Source organism: Mustela nigripes, chromosome 4 (assembly GCF_022355385.1).
Source record: "Mustela nigripes isolate SB6536 chromosome 4, MUSNIG.SB6536, whole genome shotgun sequence".
Classification (NCBI taxonomy): Eukaryota; Metazoa; Chordata; class Mammalia; order Carnivora; family Mustelidae; genus Mustela; species Mustela nigripes.
In genome coordinates, this window is record NC_081560.1 from 150,424,618 (window position 1) to 150,452,179 (window position 27,562).

Below are 27,562 nucleotides of genomic sequence, written 5' to 3' on the forward strand. Positions count from 1 at the left end.
TCCTGCCTTTTTACAAAGGACCCTGTACTCTGGTTAAAAGTCCTTAGTCATGCCATCGGTCTGCCCAACTCTGCCTTTTATAGCTGCTGTTTCTTTTGTTTAAATGCTGTCGGCCACAGTGGCTCACTTCCCCAGCAGATGGTCATTTCCTGTTTATAGGCTGTCAGATTCGGTACGTTATTTTCAGAGTATTAGTTTACAGTCACTATTTTCCCCTCCTTTCTGTTTAGGCCAAGAACCTTATCTGTCTCTTTGTCCCTGTAGCACGGTGAGAAAGCTCTTGGCAAGCTCTAGGACCAGACCTAGTACGTAAAGTCCCTTTGGAAGTCAGGGATTATCAAGTAAATAGGGTGTGAATCTTCATTTTTCATCTCAGGAAATAGGATGCTTCTTTAGATGTACTTACACCAGGTGCCACAGTTAATGACAAAAAGTTTAAATCACAACGGATCCCTTTTCTCTGTGTGTTACAGAATGACTACTCTTAATCTTTGTATTTGTGTTGCCGAGAAGACTGAAGAGTACAGGACAGGAGTCACTAGCTGTGCTAACACCTGGGCCCAAGCACCGAGATGACACAGTCACTTACTTCAACGGCTTGAAGAGAGAGCCTCAGTCTCAGGTTTTCGTTTTCTCTCCCTCTTGGTTGGAGCCCTCTATTTTGTCTTGGGAATCAGGTTCACTGTTATGGGAAGGAGGCCTCAGAGCTACTGAGATAATCTCTGGAGTAAAGAAAACAGGAAAGGTAAAGGTGACTAGAGTACAATGAAACAAATACCTTCTTTTTCCTTCTCTACTAACTCATTTAAATGTGATTAAACATCATTTGATGTTAGTATACTTAGCTTTATTTTTTTAGAGTCTTTTTTTTTTATTTCATTTAAGTGGCTGTTTTGATTTCTCAACCAAATTTTGATTTCTCAAACCAAAATCTTTTGGTTTCTTGTATATTTATGAAGTTTGTAGTTAAATGGGATTTCAGTATAAATAACCTTTATTAATTATGTTTTTAATTCATAGTTTAGGTGACATTTTCTTTTGGCATATTATTAAGTTAATATCAATGTATAAAGTTTCTAGTGACAAAATACTCATTTTAATTTTTTTCAGAAACTATGAGTGGAGGATCTCAAGTCCACATTTTTTGGGGTGCGCCAGTTGGTCCATTGAACATGACCATATCACCAGAACCACCTTCTTTAAGGTCTACTGAGAACCGCTGGAAAAAAATTCAGCTTTTATACAACCAACATTCTTTACATCTGAGGGATGAAAACTGCATACATGGAACTCTTGAAGACCATCCAGTCCTAGAAGCCAAGGGTCCTCCCCATCTTCCTAATGCTCGTTTTTTAACAGACTCTACTAGTGAACCTGTTCATGTGAACGAAGACTCTCTACACTGTATGTCTGAAACACAGCCTGTAAAATCCCAGGAGGGTCCCCCTTTAGGGATGAGAGAGAAAACCAGCCCCGATGTGCAAATATGCAGATTTAAGGGCAAAGTTCAGCATTTAACTGAAGAAGAAAAGTTTCCAAAGTTTCTCAGCGAAAATAAGAAAATTACAGATGAAGAGCATAAAGATCAGGCAAATACATGCGGTCGGAACTTCCGGAAAAACTTCTTTCAGTTAGACCGTAAGTGTGCACTAGATCTGGTCTGTAGTGCGGAACAGATTAGTACATGGCCTGGAGCGAAGGAAGCCAAGTGTGTGCCCACAGAAGGCTGGCATCATGAGGCACTCAGCCAGGGTCTGGAGATCTTTTCCTTGGACACAGAAGATAAGCCAGGGTCCGAAGCTGTTGGAAAGGTCTCTACTGATACTGAATTTCTTAGTATAATGACCTCCAGCCAGGTGGCTTTTTTCTCTCAAAGGAAGTCTAAAGGACACAATATTACAAATAAAGGGCCTGTAAACATGGAGAGCAAACCAAAGGCAAGCCATAGGGAAGTAAGAATGCTTGAAGATGATCTGACTCGGCCCAATGAGGACTTTGCAGGAGGATGTGAAAGTGAACAAAACCAAGCACATTCCCTGGAACTCTTCAGTCCTATTTGTCCTGAAACAAAAAGTAGCGGCACTCCCATGAAATCTGATAAAGGTCTGGAGGAAGATACAGGATCTCAAGCACTTTTCAATTTTGAAGATAAACTGCTGCCCAGTGCTGTACATATTGAGTCATACAGCTCAGGAATGCTGTGTTCCCAGCAAAACGGCTTCCACAAAAGTCCCATTAAAAGAAGTTGGACCTTTCCAAAGCTCAAAGAAGACAAGCTGACCCATTCCAGAGCTCTGTCTGAAGTCCTCCCACCATTCAAGAAAATTAAGTTGGTCTCTGATGCCGGAGATCCCACTGCAGCCATGGACCAGAGGAATGTGTCTACACTTAAGGGGATTAAAAAAACATCATTAATAAAAAATTGTGATTCTAAAAGCCAGAAGTATAATTGTTTAGTTCTGGTATTATCTCCATGTCATGTGAAAGAAATAAGTATAAAGTCTGGACCAAATTCTGGCTCTAAAGTGCCTTTAGGAATAATTGTGGTAACGGACCAGTCAAGAATTCAGAAGAAGGTCTCTCTGTGGAGGGCTGCGGCATTTTGGGCACTTACAGTGTTTCCTGGAGATATAATTCTGCTCACAGGTAAGGTCATTTTTGGGTAGCTGTAGGCTTCCCCCAGCTCCCACTTTAGGTCTTATTACTGTTTTCCCGCTTTGGGAGGCAGCATGATCAATCCCTTTCCAGTGCCCTTACCATCGCCTGGTATCCCATGTCCCTGCCATTTCTGGGCCTTTACTCTAGACCTTCTTAGTTCTTGCCCTCTTTTCTGCTCACCTTGAAGAAGCCTTCCCTGGTTGCTCCTCCCCTTCATTCACTACATGAGCATTCAGGTCATATCATCAGGTTCTTTCTTTGTTTCCTTATGGCTTTGTCTACATATGTCTCATTTTTAAGTGTTTTCTTGAGCTATCTGAGCAGTCTTATGATGAAAGGACAGCATTTCTACTATGTAAGCCCTAATAATGCTGTGCACATCACCTTCTTATTGAGGGGAGAGAGAGAGAATTTCTATTGTGTTTTTAATTATTAAAATTATACTTACATTTGGGAATATGAGAAGGAAAAACTGCTGGTATTAAACCAACCTCACACCACCACCAGTAGGGGTTTGGAGTGTTACCTTCCAGTTATCTTCCGTCTGCTCCTTATAACATGTATACATACATATGTAATAGTTGATATTTATTGGGAACTTACTTTGTGTCCAACCGTTTTATTTATGTATTTATTTTTTAAAAAGATTTTATTTATTTATTTGACACAGACAGTGAGAAGGGGAACACAAGCAGGGGGAGTGGGAGAGGGAGAAGCAGGCTTCCCGCCGAGCAAGGAGCCCGACACGGCGCTCAGTCGCAGGCCCCTGAGATCACAACCTGAGCTGAAGGCAGACACCTAATGACTGAACCATTCAGGCACCCCCACAACCCTGTTTTAAACTTTATGTGTGTATCAATTCATTACAACAACTATATGAAGAAGGTACTGATTATTAGCCGCATTTTTCACTTTGAGGAAATGGAGCCCCAGGAAAGTAAAGCTGTGTATCCAGTTTCACACATCTAGGAAGTGGCAAACCCAGGATTTCACCTAAGCTCCAGAACCTATACTCTTACTATAGAGTTGTAATCATAAAGAACATTGAGTTTTTATCCTGCTGCTTTCTGACATAAGACATCTAACATTTTTTTTACATGTTCTTAATTAATTGAAAATACAATGTATTAGAGCAGAGATACCAATCATCTTAAGGATGAATCCCAGAGTGGGAGGAAGCTGATTAAGTTCAATAATCTATCTAGAGAAAGAATGTGGTAGAGAAGCAGAGTGGGGTGAGCCTCAGAAGCTTGGGAAAAGACAATATCAAGGCAGTCCTTGGTGGTTTCTACCAAGTGGTTTGCTGGGAGAACAAGAGCCTTGCCTATTAGACCTTAGTTGCACAGGTAAGACTGTCAGGTGCACCCTCTCATGAAGAGGTATGTGGGATTGTAATCGACAAAGTGAGCGTGGTCCCCGCCCACTCGCAATGCCATCTTATTTGTTGGTAAGTCAATTAATCTAGCTCCCCTATTCTGATTCAGTGCTCACCAAGCCAGCCCTTTGCTTACCATTTGCTTCTCCAGCTATAAACCCACCTGCCTCCATGAGAGTGGCCTGCTAATGCAGTTTCTGTGGCAATTAATACCCCATTGTAAATTTTTTTTAAAAGATTTTATTTATTTATTTGACAGAGAGAGATCACAAGTAGGCAGAGAGGCAGAGAGGAGGAAGCAGACTCCCTGCTGAGCAGAGAGCCCGATGCGGGACTCGATCCCAGGACCCTGAGATCACAACCCGAGCCGAAGGCAGTGGCTCAACCCACTGAGCAACCCAGGCACCACCCCATTGTAAATTTTAAAATGGTGTTGTGCTTTTTGTTTGTCTCATTAACTTGTTTAACGGGAGCTTATGTTGCAGTGCTGAAATCTATTTTTGGGTTCCCGACAAAATCAGATTCCCAGACTATCAGGAGACAACTGGGCCCTGGACCATGGTCATGTTTCCAAGGCAATTCCCATCACTGGGTGAGCCTCACAGGAGGACATTTCCTGGCAGATGGAAACTCAAGCCTGCCATCCCTGTGTTTTTCCCTGGTGTCCGTACAGTTAGGTAACCTTCTTTCAAGTGCCTTGATTGGTTTCCCTAGCCATTTTCCTCTTATGGGATATTTAGATTATTTCTATGAGCACCTTTTAAAGAAATCAGGTTTTCTTCTTTCTGTTTTGCCTTACTTCCTTAGCAAAAAAAGTATTCTAGTTTACCAATTTCTGCATGGGTTTCTTTTGTTTGTGTGGACAGATGGAAACTTCACGGAAAAAAAAGAAATCCATACTTCCCCCTTTTCCTAATTAAGTACTGAAATTATACATACAGAGAAATTTGTGGATAAAATCCCATTTTAATTAACAGTATCGAATTGTACATCATTATACCTCCATGTTGGATATCTAGTATCTGCTGACGTATAACCCCAAACTGAACTTATTTCTGCAGCAGATATATGCCAGCTCACACTGTGTTCAGTAACACAGCGGACGTTTTGCCGTTATAGTTGTAGCACTAGGCATGAAGAGGTGCTGTAAGTAAGATCCGTCTAAGGGAGACTGGGGGCCAGAGTTCAAAGATGACCTCACACGGAGCTGTGGAAAACCGTAGGTTTTCAGAACAAACAAGAGAGGCTCTAGGGCGTATCAGTAAGAGCGAATCAGGAGAGCCAGGAGGCAAGGGCTGAGCCGTGAATTCCACTCGACCCTATCACTCCTGATTAGCAAGTCCCTAACCCAACCTAGGTTTTTGTTTCCCAAAGCCTCTCCTTGAACTTTCTGACATGTTTCTTTCTGAAGAGCAGGCATCCTGATGGTCAGATTATGAGAAGTCTAGAATGCGGTGCTAGCTGTTGCTGGCCAGGCAGTGGGCAGCTGCTGAGTTCTTTCTAAACCAGTCAACAGATCACATTAATGTTCTTGAGAAATCGCTCATTAGCACTGGGGACATGGATTGGAGGTGGGAAGGGGACCTGCTAGGAGAGAGAGGAATGTATGATATAAAACGGTCCTGGCAGGGCCATGGGGAGATTCAAGAGGCAGAATCAACAGATTGGGGTTTGGAGACAAGGGTGGGGAGGGAGAGGTAGATGCTCAGGTTGATTTCATGTTTGAATTTACCTGGTGGGTTCCAGAGTGCCCACAAGTGAGATGCGTCGTATGAGAAGAAGAGCAGGTTTGAGCATTGCTGAGTTTGAGGAGGGGGGGCGGTAGAATATCCAGGCAGGGATGTCCTTTTGGCAGTTGTGGGTAATGGGGTAAATGGTTTTGAAGATGGAGAGAGGGTCTGGGTGTCAGTTTGTAAGTACTTGGAAGGTGTGCCTCCTTGTTTTTCCTTCTTAATTATTATCTCAAAAACTTGCTGCTGTTAGGATATCTTTATACCTCTAGCGTTTTATGCACTGATCATATCTTGCCTGGGGTTGATATATCTCTGTCTCTAACGAACAGTTTTTGCTCTACTTGGAATTGTTTCTGCCTGTTGGTATATTTAGTTCCACTCCGATTCTTCTCTAGACATCTTAGATCATAGATGACCTATGGTTTACATCCCATTGGAAAGTGTTCCTTACCTCCCAGATCCTTCACTTCTAACATCTGGAGATGAAGATTGCTTTTAATTAAAGAAAACTTTAATTAAAAAATAAATTCCTTTGAGAATGTCTATATTCATAGGTATTTACAGCAGGGGGTAAATGCATACTAAATATTATTTGCTCTCCGAGGCACTACTGCTTTGGAACCATTACTTTCCTTCCTGGCTCAAATGATTTCCTTTTAATTTCTCAAAATAGACGTGAGAGCATTTCTTTTATGTAAACAAAAGCCATTAAACCATTCATTGTGGAGCAGTGAGCTTCCACACTGATACTGTTCAGATATACAGAAGCAATTTTGTTAGTGCTATTTTATTATTTTGTGTCTTTAGGCAGATAATTTGACCCACCCGAACTTCAGCTGAACTTGAGTTGCCTGACATGTGAGAGACATGCATAATATTTTGCTATGATTGCTAAGTTAATTACAGTGTGAAGGAATGTATGGCATGATCAGAGGAACTTTATTTTCTCCTTTTTAGATGTTACCATTCATGAAAATCACTGGATTGGTGAGACAGTACTACAATCAACATTTACCAGTCAGTTACTAAATCTTGGAAGTTACTCATCTGTCCAGTCTGAAGAGTGTAAGACATTTTAAATATAATAACTTCTTAGTATTTAAAGTATATACACTGTTTTCTATATTAGAAAAAGGAGCTAAAATGTTACTCATTTGTCCAGTCTCAAGAGTGTAAGACATTAATAATTAAATTAATAATTTCTTAGTATTAGAAGTATATACACTTTTCTATATTAGAAAAAGAAGTTAAAATAGTAATTTTATGAAATGTTTTCTTTTCTTTCTTTTTCAAGATTTCATTTGTTTATTTTTTAAATCTTTTTTTTTTTTAAGATTTTATTTATTTATTTGACAGACAGAGATCACAGGTAGGCAGAGAGGAAGGGAAGCAGGCTCCCTGCTGAGCAGAGAGCCTGATGTGGGGCTCGATCCCAGGACCCTGGGATCATGACCCCAGCTGAAGGCAGAGGTTTTAACCCACTGAGCCACCCAGGCACCCCTGAAATGCTTTCTAAACAGGTTAGTTGAACAGTGTTGGTTTATTTTCTTCAGTAAGAATGAAACTAGAATTTATAAAAATAAACATGTACATTGCAAATCATAACTCTTTTAAGAAATATTAGGGTTCAGATTCCATTTTCTTACTTTTCTTAGAGTCCACATAGTAGTGATTCTTAACCTTTTAAGGAGTCAGAGCTCTCTTTGAGAAGCTATGGCCCATTTCTCCAGAAAAATGGACTTAGGTAGATAGAAACAATATTTTTTTAAAAAGATTTTATTTATTTATTTGACAGAGAGAGATCACAAGGAGGCAGAGAGGCAGGCAGAGAGAGAGGGGGAAGCAGGCTCCCCGCTGAGCAGAGAGCCCATTGCGGGGCTCCATCCCAGCACCCTGGGATCATGACCCGAGCCAAAGGCAGAGGCTTTAATCCACTGAGACACCCAGGCACCCCTAGAAACAACATTTTTCAAATAATTCCAAATGGTTCGATGGACCTCTGAAGTTCTTTTGTGGGATTCCCCAATCTCTGGTTATGAAACCTTAAGGTACTGAGATAAGCATGGGCCTTCTAGTCAGACGGTTGTAGTTTGAATCCTGGTTCTTCAGTCCACCACTGCTAGGAAAGACTACCTTCCTTCTCTGACATCCATTTTTCTCTTCTTTAAAGCGAGCTATTCAGTGAAGAGCCCAGCAGTTATCCATTTCTCCAAGAAGTTAAAAAGGAAAACAAAGTAAGAGAGACAGTATAAACTGGTGATTATTGTCTCTGGAGTCAAATAGAGCAGGATTTGAATCTTGGCCCTACCATTTCCACCGACCGTGTCTTTCAGCAAGTTACTTAACCTCATTGTACCCTGCTTCCTCTTGTGTGAAATGGAAATTTAAAAATATATATAGCTTAAAGAGTTGCTGTAAAGATTAAATGAGAGAATGAATAGGAGGGGGGCGCCTGGGTGGCTCAGTGGGTTAAGCCTCTGCCTTCAGCTCCGGTCATGATCTCAGGGTCCTGGGATCGAGTTCCGCATGGGGCTCTGCTCAGTAGGGAGCCTGCTTCCTCCTCTCTCTCCACCTGCCTCTCTGCCTCATTGTGATTTCTCTCTCTGTGTGTCAAATAAATAAATAAAATCTTTAAAAAAAAATGAATATGAGGTATTGTACCTACATGTAGTATATAATAATATAGTAGTATCAATGGGAGAAGTAATAAGCAAAATATATTTGTTAGAAAACTAAAACAGTGTCATAGAAAAATAGCTGTATATAAAATAGCTATATATATAAAATACACTGATTATATAAGAGATTAACTGGAATGACAAGGAAGTTGTATATGGCATATATGGAAGATACAGCATGGAATTCCAACCCGTGAATAATAAGAATTCTCAAAGAAAGGCAGGGTAAGCAGAACAGAACAACAACTATGGTGTTTGAGAAGGGTGAGAATTCCCCATATCCTTGGAAAGCTAGTCAGTGGGAAATCAGCTCTGACACAGTCTCATAAAATAACTAAAATTGGTGTGCCTGGGTGGCTCAGTGGGTTAAAGCCTCTGCCTTTGGCTCAGGTCATGATCCCAGGGTCCTGGGATCGAGTCCTGCATTGGGCTCTCTGCTTGGCCTGCTTCCAAGCAGAGCCTGCTTCCTCCCCTCTCTCTCTGCCTGCCTCTCTGCCTACTTGTGATCTCTATCTGTCAAATAAATAAATAAATAACATTAAAAAATAACTAAAATTGAGCTCTTCATCTGCCCAGTTTATACCTATTAAGTGGTGACATTGTTTTAGGCAGTGAACACTGGGGGTCCACTTGGTGCTGGCCTTCATGGCGCTCATGTTCATGTGTGGAGGACAGACAAGGAAGAAACTAAAGAGACATGCAAATATAATATTTGCAGATGATAATGAATGCTAAGAAGTAACAAAGGGCAGGATGGAGAATACCATAGATCTGGTTGGGAAGGGCTGGGCATGGAACAGAATCAGGGAATTAGGAGGTTATTAGAATAGTTGAGGTTGAGAGATAATGGGTGATCAGTGGAAATAATGAGAAATGGATGGATATGAGCAATAGCTTAGATAGACCAGTTTCTGTAGAAGAAATGGAGAAAATTATTAAGGAACTACCATACAAAAAAGCTGCCAGGCCCAGACAGTTACACAGGAGAACTCTATCAAACCTTCAGAGACCAGATAGTTCCAATGCTCTAAAAATTATTCCAGAGTATTGAAGAAAGAAACTTCCTAATTCCTTTTATTAAGGAAATATAACACTGACACCTAAACCAAATGAAGTCATTACAAATAAAAATACAGACCAGTATTATCCATGAGTATTCATGCATGAAGTCTAAACAAAATATTAGTAAACAAAATCTGACACTTCATTAAAGAAATAATGATCAAGTGAGACTTTTTCCAGAAATGGAAAAGTATGTTTAATATTAGAAAATCCATGAATTTTGTATACCGTACCATAAAGAAAAAATTATATATTTATTTCCGTAGAGGTTGAGAAATGATTTGACAAAATTTAACAACCATTTACCATAAAAAGCACTCCAGGAAATGGAAATTGAAGGATACTTTCTCTTTCAGTATCAATAAATATAGTATCAATATAGTGTTACAATTACAATGCAATTGGCACTGTGTCAATAAAGTTAGATGTATTTAGTCCTAATGCCAGCATCATATTTAATGGAGAAACACCAGAGGTATTTCCACTAAAATCAGGAACAAGGTAAGGATGTCCACTATCTCTGCTACTCTCATCACTATACTAGAGTTATCAAGCAGTGCAGCTAGATAAGAAGAGGTATCTGAGTGGGTGAAAAAGAGTAAAAACTATATGTACAAATGCTTTGATAACATATCTGAAAAACTTCAGGGAATCAAAGATAAACTAAATTCAAACAATAAAAGAATTCAGTGGCGTTAACAGGCGATGAAAGTTAATGTTAAAAGAGTCAGTAGCCTTTGTATACACAAACACTAAGCAGAGGGCATGAGGGGAGGGAAGAGCTCATCGGCAAAACCAGTAAAGAAGGTACTTCGGAATAAAATTAACAAGAACTTTGCAAAACCTGTGTGAGGAAAAAATTGTAACTACTCCAGAAAGAAATAAGGACGTGAAGAAATGGAAACACAGCATTCCCTATTCATGGATAAGATGACGTATTCCCTATTCATGGATAAAAGACAAATGGTATCAGTTCTGCATCATTTAATTCATAAACTCAGTGCTGTCTCAATAAAAATATTAAGAAGCTGTGCTATGGCATTTCCAACTTGATACTAACATTCATGTGGAAAAACAAAGATGCAAGAATAGCTAGGAAAACCCTGAAAAAGAAGAAGTATGGTAACCACGCTTACCAGACAGGCTTTAAACTGTAAAGCCTCTATAATTAAAAAACCATGTGATGCTGGTGCGTAAATAGACAAGTGAACCAGGGGAATAGAACAGGATGATCACAATCAGACCCATACACATATAATTTAGTATATGACAAAGATGTTATCTGAGGTCACTGAGGTGGAGGCTAACTTTTTAATAAATGGTGGTGAGGCAACTAGGTAGTCATTTAGAATAAAGACAGAATTAGAACAATATCTCACATGAAACAGAAGGATATACTCCCAATGGATTAAGAATCTAAATATAAAAAATAAAACCATTAACTGCTAGATGGAAACTCGGGTGAATTTCTCTATCATCTTGGTATAGAGAAAACTTTCCTACTATTCAGAATCCAGAAATAGCAAATGGAAAGGAAAAAGGACAATAAATCTGACTATTAAAAAATAAAATTTTGCATGACCAGTAGTGTCATAAACAAAGTTAGAAGAGGGGCACCTGGGTGGCTTGGTGGGTTAATCCTCTGCCTTTGGTCATCATCTCAGGGTCCTGGAATTGAGCCCTGCTTTGGGCTCTCTGCTTACCAGGGAGCCTGCTTCTCCCTCTCTTTCTCTCTGCCTGCCTCTCTGCCTACTTGTGATCTCTGCCTGTCAAATAAAAAATAAATAAAATCTTAAAAACAAAAAAACAAAGTCAAAAGACAACTGGCAAACTTGGACAGAATATTTGCAACATATACCTTAGACAAAAGGCTGATATTCCTAATACAGAGAGAACTCCTACAAATTGAGTGACAAAGGACCTGATAGGAAAATGGAAAAAAGACGTGAGACATTCAAATGACAGCTACACAGATATATAATTTCCTGCTATCCAACTGGCAAAATTAAAAAAGCATGACAGAATGTGCTGTTGATGAGGCTACAGGGAAACAGGCCCTCTTATACATTGCTAGCAGGCATGAGAATTTCCACACTTCTTCTGGTGGGATATAGCAATCCCTAACAAAATTACTTAGTACTCAGCTTTCTGCCCAGGAAGCCTACTTACAGGAATCTGCCCTGAAGCTACAGCTACAACTCTGTGAGAATACGTATGCACAAGGTTATTCAAGGCAATGCATATAATTGCAAGACCCTGGGAAAAATCGGAATGCCCCAGCATGGCAGAATGATTGAGCAAATTGTGGTACCTTTCCACAGTGAAATACTATGCAGCCATGAAAAAGAAAGAAAAAAAGTTCTGTTAACTGATAGGAAATGATTTCTGGGACATACTGTTACATGGAAAACACAAAGCTCAACAAAGTATATGTAGTATGCTAACTTTTGTATAAGAAAGGGAGGAATAAAATATATGTGTATCTCCTCATTTGCAAAAAAAAAAAAATACAGGAAAGAAAAAACAGAAACTAAAGAGATGAGTTACCTACAGAGGGGGGGTGGGAAAAGGAGCAGAAAGAAGGAGGGAATGGAAATAGCATATCATGGAGGAGGAGGAAGTAGCACTTCTCTGCATGGATCTTTTTGTGTAGCCTTGACTCACTGAATCACACTGATGCTTCCCATACCCACAGTAAGCCATCAAAACCAGATAAAATGCAGTGGAGGGGGAAGCCCAAAAGGAATACCAACATTAACAACTGAACCTAACCGTACTACAAATGAATAAAATAACTGCACGGGAGGGTGGGAAAGAAAAGATCAAATCTCAGTAACTGGAAAACAGTGAGTGGACTGGATTCCACAAGGCCAAGGGCAAAAGGACAGCATGGGTGCTGCAGTCTGGTTAGTAGAAGTGCTTCTCAGAGGGGTGGGGGTTACCGACAGCCTGGAGACTGGAAGCGACAAAAGGAAAAGTGAGTTTCCAATTTGGGAACTTCTTTAAAAGATGTTAAGTGTAATATTTTATTATGAGTCTTTGAAGTCACCACATCCTTGGAGAGCATATTTCCGTGGAGGACTGATTTGTATTCAAGTAAGGCTGATCTGTTTGAGTCATTTCAGAAAAACCTTAGGACCTAATTCTAGGTGAAGAATATCACATGGAACCCCTGGGAAGCTCCAGGTTTTTGTAGAACAGAGAGAAAAACCTTGAACTAGTTAGAGAACCTTTAAAGCTTACTTCAAATTCTTTCTTCTTATACTTATATAAGAATTTATATTATCATTTTTCACAGGATGGTAGCTAATATATATTCTAAGTCTTTTTTATTTGATTTAGGGGAATGGTGATCAGTTGATACTTTGAGAATATTGTAGTTGTTTTTCTTCTGAAAGAATAAATCAGTTTGGTTAGGTTTTTGTTTTTATTTTTATAAGTACTTACAGCTCATGAGACCATTCTTCTGATCAATCTATTGTGCTTTGGAGAAGACTTCTGTTCTTTCCTCATTGTACATATGGCAGGACATAGATTTATCTGAAATATTATTAAATTGAAATGATTAAGGATATAAATCAAAGGTTAATACAGTGTTTTCATTGTATTATGTAATATGTAGATTATATTCATTGAAATTTAAGTAATCCCATGTTTCTGTATTAAAAATCAGGGAAAGTAATACTTGGATATCAGGGATCTTTGTATTTTCCCCCGAAAAGCTCCACATTAAGACAAAGAATGAAGCCCAGGGAGGTTATGTATGAGTTCTCAGAACTCATTGTTTACAGAGTCAGAGTTTGAACCTGTTTGAATTTTGATTCCACATGTGCCGGAAATATTGCGAAAGAGGGATCAGGACATCTGGTGAATGAATTGGAGCCCTGGATGGAGCTACTTGGAGTTGGATTTTGCTGTAATCTAATGGGGGGTCTTATCTCTTCCTCTCATTTCTCTTTCATGTCTTCTGTTCTTTTCTCTTTCGTTCCTTGTCTTTGTTAGTGATATCACTGTCGCTTCATAAAAGTCATTGAGAAACTGAGTCATCTAACTAGAATGGACTTCAGGTATCAGGTTCTAAAAACCTTAAAACATTTGTTTTTATCCATGCACTCATCTGTGCAAGGAAACTGGATGCCATCTTTCATCTTTTCTGTGAGCTCTCCATCTCATTGTTTCTTGGATTCCGCCTCCTGAACTGTTCACAGATCTGTCACCCCTCATCCCCTTATGCAGTCTTGCCTGGTTCCCAGCGCTCATCGTCTCGCCCCAGATGGCCATTAGCCTCCTAAGTGTCCTTCCTACTCTCTCTTCCGTGAAAATTGATTCCTCCACATTAAAGGATCCATGAACTTGGCTGCGAAGGCATTACATCTTTACTTTCTCTGAAGCTAACTGAAAATAAGCACTTGCTTCCATTATGCGTGAGGCAGCAATCCGCAGAGATATTAGCAATACTTGGAGCTTGGTCACCAGTGGAAGGCACGCTCACTTTCATATCACGTATTATAGTTGTTGACAATGACATGAACATCATTTATGCCCCTTACTACTTTGAAATTACAGTAGTTGTTACATATGCATTATGTATTGTTATTTAATGTACTAATGAGGCACTTTAAAAATATTGGATTATTATATTTCTATATAGTCGGTTTTGCAATCTTACTTTATGCATTGAAAAGTACTATTTTGTAATGAAAATGCTCTAAAATTAGATAATGATAGTACAACATTGTAAAATACTAAAAAAACACTGAATAATAGGCTTTTTTTTGGAATCATACACTTCATTTTTTTCTAATTCTTTTTGATTTTTTTTTTAAAGTAGGCTCTGCACCCAACATGGGGCTTAAACTCACAATCTTGAGTTTTAGAGGTGTGTGTGCTACCAACTGAGCAAGCTAGATGCCCCAAATTATACACTTTAAAAGGGTGAATTTTATGTATGTCAGTTACAGCTCAATAAAATTATTTTACAAAGAGTATGATTCTGGTAATGGATTCATGTATTTCGTCAGATTACTGGGAGCATCTGTAATATGTAAAGGAATACAGATCCCTTTCCCTTTACCCGGAAATACACCCCCTCCTCCATTTACTACCTAGAAAACTCTAGGACATTTTTCTAAAACCCAGCTCAAATATTCCTTCAATAAAGCCTCTTCCAACTTGCCTGGGCAGTTGTTTTCATGTGTTTTGGGGAAGGCTTACATGTATCTCCTATCCTAAGCCCAGTGTTTGTTATTGACTATCTCAAGGTTGCTAATTCCTTTAGTGTGGGTATCATGACAAGATACGTCTTTTTATCTGTAGCACCTGGCATAGTGCCTGGCCTGTAGTGGACAGTCTCCTGATGAGAGAATGAATTATGAGGCTTTAGTGTAGCATCAGAAATACACAAGGATGAAAATGTTAATGGGAGAAGGAAAGAAGAATCATTGTTTTTTCCTCCTGAAATCAGCAAACAGACCCAACAATCCACTATATATTCAAATATGCTTCCCTTATTTTAGGGAAATTAAAATTTAATCAGCAAACCTCATCCTTCTGTCCATTTAAAATGTGTGCATTTTATTGTATGTAAGGTATATATCAAAAAATGAGAAAAAATTGAAACAAATAATTAAGAAACAGAGGAAAACATTTAAATGACATAATGACCAAAGAACTAAACAACTGATCGAACAATCTTGAGAAATATTACAATGTAGCACACGCTCAAAGGCCACATGAGAGCTGGAGAGAAAAGCTTTCCATGGGAAGGAGTCGCTGGGAACCTCTATGGTGGTGGTTTTTCTGGGTGGTATTTGCGTAGGTAGAGTCAATGAGAGCATTGCAGCCAGTGAGAGTGGTGAGGACAAAGGCTTGGCAGTGGGGAAGAGGAAGGCATGTTCAGGGAAAGAGGTGACTCTTAAGTATATTTCAGATGAGAAATGTAAGAGTCTTGAGGAAGAATGGCAGCAGCTGGCGTGGTCAGGGAAGGTGTGAGCAAATCAGACTGCAGGGATTAGGGGGGCACTGATTGGGTATAACAGGGTAATGGAGGAGTCAAAAGAAGTAAGCAAAACACTGGTCTTGGTTACTTGGTAGAAAAATTATATTATTATTATTATTTTTAAAAGATTTTATTTATTTATTTATTTGACAGACAAGGAATCACAAGTAGGCAGAGAGGCAGGCAGAGAGAGAGAGGGGGAAGCAGGCTCCCAGCTGAGCAGAGAGCCCAATGTGGGGCTCGATCCCAGGACCCTGAGATCATGACCTGAGCTGAAGGCAGAGGCTTAACCCACTGAGCCACCCAGGTGCCCCGAAAAATGATATTGTTAACAAAATAGAGAAGGGAACAGGGCAAGTTGTTTTGGAGATGGTAAATAATTCTAATTCCCTTGGTTAAAAACATCCTTATTTTTGCACCTAAATATTTAAGAAAAGTTTATATATTTTTAGAAATGAAAGCATAGTTTACATTTAATCACACTTTATAACATAAAATACATTTCTAAGAAAGTATTGTATTGTTAAGAAAATATAATTTTGCTATCTTTCATATATTTGTGTCTCTCTCTTTCTTAGTTTCCAATATAGTTAATGATGCTGTGCTTCGAGACTTACTGGCATACGTGTCTTCAAAACATTCCTATCTCAGAGATCTTCCTCAGAGGCAGCCTCAGAAAATGAACAGTATAGAATTTGTAGATTTGGAGCAGCTGCAGCCGGACATACTGGTCCATGCGGTACTAAAAGTAGTTGATATCACTGTACTAACAGGTAAGTATTTGGGGTGCTGTCTTAGTTTTAGATTATAAAATAGTTAAGATATAAGACTTTTGTAGTATATCATTTGGCTATCACTATTATATTTATCATTGGACATTAAGGTAAGGTGTCCTATGTGATAAAGTAATGCCAGATGAACTATCTCTTTTCCAGAGGCATTATACAGTTATAGAGGACAGAAGCAAAGGAAAGTTATGTTAACAGTGGAACAGGTCCAAGGTCAGCATTATGTGCTTGTTTTATGGGGTCCTGGAGCCGCCTGGTACCCTCAACTTCAAAGGAAAAAAGGTAAATATACCAAAAAGCATTTAACCTATTTATAGTTAGGTAAATGATTAATGCTTATGAGCCTAAGATGAAGAGCATTTTAAGAGATTAAGATAGACAACATTTGAAATAGTAGGTGATCAAAATTGAATATTTATCCTTGGAATTCATCTGTTATGATTGTAAGCAATTTCGTGGAATTCTTGAAATTCTTCTTTTATGATTGTAAGCAATTTCGTGATCTAAAAAGTCCTCTGTAATTAATGGAGGCAAAAGAAAAGTTTCCATTTATTCCCAGGTTTACTACTTTACCTTTTTAGTGAAGATCTTATCTCCGCCAGGAAACGTTCTTTAAAAATTGAAATCTGGAGAAGCTTCTACAGATTTTATTCAGCCAGAGTCTCTGATAAATAAATGTCTGTCTGGTTATAAGGCAGATGTTAGGGAAGCTGCATTAACCCTTTCAAGTCGCAACATTACTGCTCATAAGTTAGTATGTTCCAGCTGTGTACATTAGTATGTATACCAGTTGTTTTAAAAGTTTTAGCCATTTATAGGATGTTCATGTTTAGAATATGAGCCATGATTACATTTTTTCTTTAAAGCATGAGTTACTAATAATTTTATGATGAATTTAATTAAGTGGCATTGATGTTTCAATAAAATAGTATACTATATTCATTTCGATATTATGAGATCCTTTCGTTGTAACAGTCAGAGGTAGTGTGATTAGTGGCTTATGAGTTATTTTGTCCTGCTGAATTAATCCAGAGATTGATTAGATTGATTAGGTCTCATTCTTCTTTACCTGAAAGAGTTACTGTCTCTTCCCAAGGTTCTACCTACAAAATGGTTATCAAAAGATGGGATCTGTCACATTCTCTCTCTTAATCATTAACAGCCTATAACCAGGATTTGAGATAAGTCTGACTTTTGACTTTTATGTTAGGATCAAACAGTGACAAATATTTGTTCCGTTGAGAAATCTGACAAACATGTGTCGGTGGTAGGATGACCACCGCTATTGACCACCCTGTCGGAGCCGGGAACACGCGTTTAGTGCATGTGGGACAAAATGTGGGTCAGAGGTGCTCTTGGCTTTGTGATGGGGCCATAGCAGACTGCTCCATGCTTACTATGAATATTCTAAAAGTCGTGGTTATTCAGCTAATAGAAGAGACCTTCTAGTTCCCTCTAGATACTTTTATGGTATTTAGGTTACTGTTGGAAATTTGGGAATCCAGGAATTAAGATACATTTGTTCTTCATTCATTCATTCATTCATTCATTCAGCATATTTTGTTTATAACCATCATTCTTAAGTTTTGATATCCACCTCAGTACCCCAAAATTATTCTTTTCAAAAGAAGGAAGTACTAATTTTGAAGGCCCATCTAAATAAGTGATTCTGCTTTCAGAAGCTGTTAGCATTTTCTCTATTCATTTAGTATTTCTTGAGGCGTTCTCTGTATTAACCTCCATACTGGGCATTGGCTTTCCTTGTTCCCGAAGATAACAAACTCACATTTAGATGATATAATCATCTAAATCAATGATGATACTATCATCAAGTAGTCATTGGTGAATACTGGAGATCACAGAGTTGATGTTTTGGGGAGGGATAATAAGTCCCCAATTCACATTCTTTCAAAATTATGCATGGAAATTTGTAGCTAGGATTGATCACAATTTAGGCCCTAATGAGGGTGGACTAGAGGCATACACTACACTTCTTAGGAATAATTGGGTACATAAAACAAGCTATTCAGAACTAAATGCCTTCCAATGCAATATTCTGAAAGTATTTAATAGAAGTCTAATATTTTAAAAATATAACAAATTATAATAAAGTACTCTTGTGACATTACTAATTAAGCACAGAGTAATGCAAATGATCCCAATGTTTGTAATTATACTTAATGCAAAATCATAATTACATTTGTATGGAAGTTTGAAATCTATTAACATCTTTAATTTATGAGTCAAATATAGAAATGTGTTAGAAATTGTCTCAATACCAGTCTCCCTCAGACCTACTAGTCTAATCTGCATACGACTCCTGTTACTTGAACTTGCCAATCTTTTTCCTCCCTTGGGATCTTAAGTTTACATGTTTCCTCTGCCTCGAGTGCTCTGCCTTCCAGCTCCTCACATGGATGTCTCCATTTCTCAGCTCCAATGTCATATTCTCAGAGGGGCCTCACACACATATAATCATTATCAGATTCACTCCTTGAAGTCCATTCATTCCACTTAACACCATCAGGATTATCCAGTTTATTGGCTTACTTGCAAATGAGCTAACTTTCTCCATAGACTATAAATTCTGTGAATACAAGCATTTGCTAACCTTCTTCAGCACAGTATCCTGATCACACATGCTGTGCCTGCCCTTGTAGATGCTTTCTTGTGAATGAATGAATGAATGAATGAATGAAGAATAAAATACAGATCAGGCAACCACTCAAAATTTCCAGTCTTGAAGGAGTAAGAGACTTAAGTTTGAGGAGGGAATAACTTTGTTTCCAATGATAAGAAAAAAAATCACCAGTTTGAAAATGCATGTACACAAAGGTTCGGCAACCCATGGAATGTATTAACAAATTATATTTAAACTTGGGCACAGAGGGCTTTTAGTGAACTGAACTAGAACTCTTCTCTGGTTAACTTAAACAATTAAGGGGCATGTATTTGAAGTATATGGCATGTATTTGAAGTACATGGTACATAGGGCAAGAGTGCTGATGGGTTCAAGGGTACTTGGAAGCAGGAGCTGAAACCTTTGTGGGTCCCGGCAGCTTCTCCAGCTGTCTGCGTTATTCACTTGGTGCAGACTTTGAGGGAAGGCACAACAGGCTTACTCTGTAGCTCCTGATTTTACTTTTCCTTCTGAATTCCCAGCGAGGAGAATTTGAAATCCCAGATTGAATTTGAATCAGTCAACTGTGGCCTCAGGGACAGGGTGAGAAAGTACAATAGGAATGCCTGAGCTTGTATCAGAGGGTCGGGGAACAGGTGAGAGGGTCATTTGTGGTCTGGGTGGACATCCAAAGGTATTTGCCACCAAAGATAGGAATGTTCAGTAGCCCAGAGAGATGTTTGTGATGTTACCATTGAGTTTAAAAAGTAGATTATATATTGACATTGGGGAGGGTATGTGCTATGGTGAGTGCTATGAAATGTGTAAGCCCGTTGATTCACCGACCTGTACCGCTGGGGCAAATAATACATTATATGTTAATAAAAAAATTCTTAAAAAGATTATAAAATTTCATGTATGATAGGATCCCATTTTAATAAAGCAGGTAGGTAAGTATGTGTATACATGAAAAAATTTGGAAATACTGTTGCTAAAATGCTAGCAATGGCTATGTGTGTTTTTTTTCTTTATGCCTTTAGTTTGACTTTTATGCGTGTGTGAATCTGCATTTATTTTTTACATATTTAGTAAAAACTTCAAACTTATTATATAGAGAATAATATAATGAAGTACCCATTATATCCATTATATGAGAACACTGGCCAACCTTATTTCACCTATTGCTACTCTTTTCTTTTACTGTATAAATATTTTATAGTAAATATATTCTATTTACAATTAAGAAATAAAGCATAAAGCCGATTTTTACTTTTGAAAAAAAGAGTAGGTAAGGTGTGAAATAGCTAGTTAACAATTTGGAAAAAAATAGAATTAAATTTGTACTTCATATTTGTGCCAAAATAAATTCCAGATGCATTAGAGATCCAAATTAAAAAAAAAAAACACAGTAGTATGAAAAAACATAAACAAACTTATTTGGAATCTAAAGATGGGTAGGTTAAATAAAATGCAGCAACAAGAACTATACATAAAAATCACCATAGACCAGGGTGTCTGGGTGGCTCAGTGGGTAAGCTCTACCTTTGGTTCAGATCATGATCTCAGGGTCCTGGGATTGAGTCCTGCACTGAGCCTCACATCGGGCTCCCTGCTTAGCAGGGAGCGTGCTCCCCTGCACCTCACTGCCTGCCTCTCTGCCTACTTGTGATCTCTGTCAAATAAATAAAATGTTTTTTAAAAAATTACCATATACCAAATTAAAAGGCAAGTGAAAAACCAGAAAAAAAAATGTTGCATTTTGTCAGAAAATAATGCAATAAATAAAAGACAAATATCTGTAAGGATAAATGGGCAATAGAAATGAATAGGAAGTCCCCCAAGAAGAAATAAAAATGGCCAATGAATGTATGAAAAAAATTTACTGGGGGGCACCTGCATGGCTCAGTGGGTTAAGCCTCTGCTTTTGGCTCAGGTCATGATCTCAGGGTCCTGGGATCTAGCCCCACATGGGTCTATCTGCTTAGCAGGGAGCCTGCTTCTCTCCTTCTCTCTGCCTACTTGTGATCTCTGTCTGTCAAATAAATAAATAAAATCTTTAAGAAAATTTATTTATTAGTAATTGAAGGCACACAAATAACATAGTGACAGCACATAATTTTTCTCCTGACTAGTTGATAGAAAACCTACAGGGGAATAGTCACTCTCGTAAACTATTGGAAATGTAAATGTCAAAACCTTTCTTGAGGACAACTGAAAATGCATTATGAAAACTGAATTTGGAATACTATTGACCTAATAATTACACTTACAGGAATTTATCACGGCTATGCATAAAGATGTGGGTAAAAATATATTTATCACAGTACCGTTTATAATAGTACAAAATTAGAAATAACCAACATGTGCCAAATGGGGAATTGCTGTAATAATTTTTAAGATTTTGGCATATCTATGCCAAATTATTGGCATATTATGCCATATCTTATTTTATTTTAATTTTTTAAAAGATTTTTATTTATTTATTTGACAGAGAGAGACACAGTGAGAAAGGGAACACCTGCAGAGGGAGTGAGAAAGGGAGAAGCAAGCTTCTGGCTGAGCAGGGAGCCTGATGTGGGGCTCAAACCCAGGGGTCCTGGGATCATGACCCTAGCTGAAGGCAGACGCTTAACGACTGAGCCACCCTGATGCCCCCTGTATTTTAAAATAATATAGAATAATATTTAGTGACCTATAAATCCAATTGAAAACAACTGGATGTCCACTAAACACAGTGTTAACTGAGTTTATCTGGGGGTGTTGAGATTATGGTTGTTATTTTATTTTAGTTATGTATTTAATCTGATTTCTAAGCATGCGTTTTATAATAAGATGAGCAAACTTTTAAAAATAGTGATTGTAAAAAATAAAAATAGTGATTGCTTTCAAGCAGTGACTTGGAATATATATGCTGTATTTCTTTTTAATGATGCTCTGTCTATACAGACTTACTGACTTGTTTTGATTCTGCATTTTTCAAGAAGAAACTAAGAAAAAAAAACTAAGGAGGCAGTGTGGGGGAGGGATGTGAATTAGCTTTATGGCCTGATGTAAGTAGAAACTAAAAGAACAGCTGTTATTACTAGAAAACTCAGTACTAAGAGATGTTTTTGTTTTATTAGAGTTTAAAGTTGGAGTTATTAATATATAATAGGATTATTTGTTCAGAAATCTCTGTGCCACTGCAGTTTTATAAAGGATTATAATTATGACTACAGTTGTGTCTCAGTGCTTTTTTTTTTTTTTTGTCATGGGAAAATTAGCTAAATAAGAAAAAGAAGGTGTTGAAAAATCAGCAAGAGATACTGATTATAGCACACGTGTCCATTTCTATGCCTTACTAGTTTTAAAAACTTTGTAGATATCAAAACAGGAATTAGCTACTCTGAAAAGCAGTTGGTTATGATACATTATGACTGTTTAAGAAACAAAGAAATCTTAAAAATTTTTTTTTATTGAAATTATCTCCAGCATCCTTATGCTGTTGCCCTAATACAGCATATAATTCACATTTTGTCTTTTAATACCCAAATTCCTTAGAGTGGTAAAAGTTGTATTTAAGTGATCTAATCAATTGGTCTATTTAATCTGATTCTGAGCCTAGATTATTTCCTTTTTGGTGACTTTTTGTTTTTGTTTGTTTGTTTAAGATTATATTTGGGAATTTAAATATCTTTTTGTTCAGCACAATGACATCCTAGAAAGCCTAGAATTGCATTCAACATTTTGGTCATCCTGTGAGTGCCTGTTTGACGACGATATAAGGGCAATTACATTTAAAGCAAAATTTCGAAAAAGCATGCCCTCCTTTGTGAAGATGTCAGATTTAGCAACATACCTGGAGGAAAAGCGTTCAGGTAAGATCTTTACATATGCAAGATATTGTTCATTTTACTACAAGCAAGGGAAGCTACCATTTATGGGGAAAATGTGTAATTAAATATGAAAGTAAAATGTAGATCACCATAAGTAGCCCAACCAGATATTTGCATAACTTCTTAGCCTTCTACCTACAATCCTTTGAGGTTAAGTTGTAATTATTAGGGATCACTTAAAAATAACTTTTGCCTATATTTACAAGCAGCTTATCACTTAATGAGCCAGAAATAGAAAAATGGCCTTAACCAGAGTTACTGTTGAGATAAGCATTTTATCAAGTTACTAAACTGTTATCTATACATGATTGTTTAAATTTAGCATTGATACAGAATCCATGCAATTTGCTTGCTGCTTTAGTAAAATGTAATATCATATTTCCTGAACTCACATGTTTGTGTGTGTGTGTATGTGTGTGTGTATAAAATTCATCCTCAGAAATATACTACATAGAAGATTGCCTTTGGTGATGAATTTTATACCCATAGCTCACATTCTTTCCATGAACTTAATACCATTAAACTAACTAATTTTGAATGAGGTAGTAAAAGGAATATGCTTTAGGTTCAATATGCCATATACTTTGGAATGAAGAGAGTAAAAGTGAGAATAACTAAATAAATTGATACAATTTTAGTGGGAAATACTTTCCACTAAATTATTTTGACTTCCTAAGTACAGAGCTATGCTGAAAGTATGCTAGCTCCAAGTTAAAGGAGTAACAATTAAATAGCATTTGAAGCTATTTTCAGGTTGCTAAATGCCAATAATCAGTGAATTGCAGTGATTATCAATTTTGGAAACTATGGAATGTTTTCTGGTGGCTATTACAGCAATTGTTTTTATTTATTTATTTTTATTTTTAAAATTTTAGTTTTTCAGTATTCCAAGATTCATTGTTTATGCACCACACCCAGTGTTCCATGCAATACGTGCCCTCCTTAATACCCACCACCAGGCTCAGCTAACCCCCACACCCCTCTCCCCTGCAAAACCCTCAGTTTGTTTCTCAGAGTCCACATTCTCTCATGGTTCATCTCCCCCATCGATTTCCCCCAATTCACTTTTCCTTTCCTTCTCCCAATGTCTTCCATGTTAATCCTTATGCTCCACAAGTAAGTGAAACCGTATGATAATTGACTCCCTCTGCTTGGCTTATTTCACTCAGCAGAATCTCCTTCAGTCCCATCCATGTTGATACAAAAGTTGGGTATTCCTCCCTTCTGATGGAGGCATAATATTCCATTGTATATAGGGATCATATCTTCTTTATCCACTCATCTCTTGAAGGGCATCTTGACTCTCCATAGTTTGGCGACCGTGGCCATTGCTGCTATGAACGTTGGGGTACAGATGGCCCTTCTTTTCACTACTTCTGTATCTTTGGGGTAATACCCAATAGATAGCAATTGTTTTTAGAGGGGAAATGAGTGCTGAAAAAAATAGGATGTCTTTATAGGTTTATTGTTATATAATTTAAGATTTTTAATGAAGAAGAAAATATTTGGTCAAAATATTTTCTCAGAATTTGTATAAATAAGATTACCATTTTTGGTGCTTTTATTGGTTAAATTATTATTTTTTTTAAAAAGGTTTTATTTATTTATTTCATAGAGAAGGAACACATGCAGGGGGAGTGGGAGAAGGAGAAGCAGGCTTCCTGCTGAGTGGGGAGCCAGATCTGGGGCTCTATCCCAGGACCCCGGGATCATGACCGAGCCGAAAGCAGATGCTTAACGCCTGAGCCACCCAGGTTCCCCTATAGGTTAAATTATTAAGAATAACTCGGGAACTTTGGATTTTGGTACTAAATTTTAATTTTATACTCCCATTTACACAAATAATTTTCTGCATTCTTATAGGTGGTTTTAGATTTTATTAAATGCTAAATGTGGTTTAAGTGAAATAAGATTATTTTTATAATTCTAATAAAAAGAACGTGTTCCAGAGTGAAATGAGTTGAAACTCCTTAAGAGATCACACGCTAAGATTCTCAAGTGTATTTCTGGGACTTTTTGTTAGCGTGCTCTGCCCCCTTTAGGTACATCCCCAGAAATGTAAAAGTTGTGTCATAGCAGAGTGGAAGATATCTCAGATGCCTTTCTAATGTGGTTCAGAGTGTCAAATTTAAAAAGATTTTTAACAGGCTTTTTAGGGTATAATTTTCGTACAATAAACCACCCTTAATTGACGTATCCACATTCACACTGGTGAGTTTTGACACGAGACCTATCACCACAGTCATAAAACTGTTCCACAGTCGTGAAACCATCACCAGTCCGCCCCTTTGTAATCTCTCCCTTCCCTGCATACCTGCCCTCTTGAGCCTTCCAGGCAATCAATCTGTTACTGGAAATTAGTTTGAATTTTCTATGATTTTTATATACGTGGAATCATACATTATGTACACCATTTTGTTTGGCACTTAAATGAAGCAAATTCTTTTGAGACATATCTGTGCTTTTGTGCGTATCAGTAGTTCATTCCTTTTATTCTCTTGTATGAATACACCATGATGTGTCTATCTGTCCATTTGTTGATGGACATCTGCGTTGTTTCCAGTTCTTGGCTCTTATAAGAGTCTATAAACACTCATGTACAAAGCATTATATGGACATACTCCTTCTTTATTCGTGAGTAAACCTAGGAGCTGAGTGAGCTGAAGGATTATGTGGTAGGTGTATGTTTAATTTTTAATTAAGAAACTGCCAAACTGTTTTCCAAAGTAGTTGTAGCATTTTGTATTTCCCCCACGCAGTGTGTGAAAGTTCTGTTTTTCCCACATCCACGTCAACACTTGGTCTTTTTAATTTCTGTAAGAATAGATCATTGTGGTTTGAATTTACATATTCCCGTTGGCTAACGATGTTGAGCATCTTTTCATCTACTCAGTTGCCATCCCTGTGTCTTTGATCAAGTGTCAACTGAAATCTTTTGTTCATTTAAAAACAAAGGGTTGGGGCGCCTGGGTGGCTCAGTGGGTTAAGCCTCTACCTTCGGCTCGGGTCATGATCCCAGGGGCCTGGGATCGAGTCCCGCATGGGGCTCTCTGCTCAGCAGGGAGCCTGCTTCTCCTCATCTCTCTCTCTCTGTCTCTCTGCCTATTTGTGATCTCTCTCTCTCTGTCAAATAAATAAATAAAATCTTAAAAAAAAATAAAAACAAAGGGTTGATTATTTTCTTATTACTGATTTTTGAGAGTTCTTTATATTCTGGATAAGAATTATTTGTTAGATGTAGGCTTTGCAGATATGTTCTCCCAGTCTGTTACCAGCTTGTTCAGTCTTTTAACCAGGCTTTTTGAGGACCACACATTTCGAGTTTTGATGAACTCCATTTTACTATTTATTCTTGTATGAACTATGCTCTTGGTTTCCTACTTAGAAAATCGTTGCCTTACCCAGCATCCCACACATTTATGTCTTACGTGTTATTTTAGAAGTTTTAGAGTTTTAGGGTTCACATTTGGGTCCATGATCTATTTTGAGTTCATTTTTGTATATGGTGTAATGCATGACTAGAAGCTCTTTTCCTTTTTGTGTATGAATATCCCTCTGTTTAAGCCCCATGTGTTGAAAAGATTTCTATTTTTCCCGTGAATTGCTTTTACCCCTTTGTCAAAATCAGTTGTTTATACATAAGTGATCTGTTTTGGGGCTTTCCCTTCCATTTTATTGATCTATTTGTCTGTCTTTATACCAGTACCACACTATTTTGATTACTGATAGCTTTTATAATTTGCCTTGAAGTCAGATATTTTTAGCCTTCCAACTTTGTTCTTTTTCAAAGTTGTTTTGGCCCTTCTAGGTACTTTGCATCTCCATGTGAATTTTAGAATTAGTTTGTCAATTTCTAGAAAAAAGCCTGCTGGGATTGTTTTGAAGCTGTATATACATCAATTTGAGGGAGAATTGATGTAATATTGAATTTTCCAACCTACAAACAAGATACATCTTTTATTTCTCTTAGCTGTGTTTTGTAGTTTTCAGAATATAGGGCTTTCATATCTTTCCTCAGACTCCTGTTTTCAGTTTTCAGCTATTCGGTTTTTCTGCTATTGGTGCTTTTTAAAATTTCAGTTTCAACTGTTTGTTGCTGTTATGTAGAAATAGAGTTGATTTTTGCATATCAATCTTGTCTTTTGTAACCTGGCTAAACTCACTAAGCTCAGTAATAACTGTTTGGTAGATTTGAATTTTCTATATAGATGATCATGTTACCTGTGAAGAAAGTTTCATTTCTTTCTTTCCAGTCTGGATGCCCCTTATTTATTTTTTTTCACCCCTTTGATGACTTCTCTAATATAATATTGATAAAAAGCTGTAAGAGCAAATGTGTTTACCTTGTTTCTGATCTTAGGGAGAAAACATACGTTTTTTCATTATTAAGTATGGCGTTGGCTTAGGGTTTTCCTCCATGCTTTGTATAAGGCTGATGAAGTTGCCTTTTATTCCTAGTTTACTGAAAAAAAATTTATTTTAAAAATATTTAATTAATTGATTTCTTTATTTGTCAGAGAGAGAGAGAGCACACAAACAGGCAGAGTGGTAGGCAGAGGCAGAGAGAGAAGCAGGCTCCCTGCTGAGCAAGGAGCCCAATGCAGGACTCAATTCCAGGACCCTGGGATCATCACCTGAGCCAAATGCAGTGGCTTAACTAACTGAGCCACCCAGGTGTTCCTGAAAAAATTTCTTTTGATCAGCAATGAGTATTAGAATTTCTCAAATGCTCTTTCTCCATCGATTGAGATGATCATAAAGTTTTTCTTTTGCAC

General features: G+C 37.7%; 1 protein-coding gene and 1 long non-coding RNA gene across 5 annotated transcripts in view; one reads left to right on the forward strand and one right to left on the reverse strand.

The window, feature by feature from the left end:
* LOC132016574 (uncharacterized) overlaps window positions 1–16,952 on the reverse strand; it is a 28,970-nt gene extending 12,018 nt beyond the window's left edge. Inside the window, exons 1-3 of the long non-coding RNA XR_009403948.1 lie at window positions 16,866–16,952; window positions 12,954–13,046; window positions 590–722 (exon numbers count right to left, since the gene is read on the reverse strand). This is a non-coding gene — a long non-coding RNA (uncharacterized LOC132016574). The remainder of the gene's footprint in view (window positions 1–589; window positions 723–12,953; window positions 13,047–16,865) is intronic.
* SHLD2 (shieldin complex subunit 2) overlaps window positions 1–27,562 on the forward strand; it is an 87,915-nt gene that overhangs the window by 50,714 nt on the left and 9,639 nt on the right. Inside the window, exons 3-8 of one of the 4 annotated variants that reach the window (XM_059397964.1) lie at window positions 474–622; window positions 1,111–2,646; window positions 6,724–6,831; window positions 16,083–16,277; window positions 16,440–16,574; window positions 22,563–22,769. In XM_059397964.1, the coding sequence (XP_059253947.1) occupies window positions 1,116–2,646; window positions 6,724–6,831; window positions 16,083–16,277; window positions 16,440–16,574; window positions 22,563–22,769 (2,176 nt within the window). In that variant the 5' untranslated portion in view covers window positions 474–622; window positions 1,111–1,115. Of the gene's footprint in view, window positions 1–473; window positions 623–654; window positions 746–1,110; window positions 2,647–6,723; window positions 6,832–15,382; window positions 15,414–16,082; window positions 16,278–16,439; window positions 16,575–22,562; window positions 22,770–27,562 lie in introns of those variants that run through there. The other 3 variants (XM_059397963.1, XM_059397965.1, XM_059397966.1) reach the window with 3 other exon arrangements.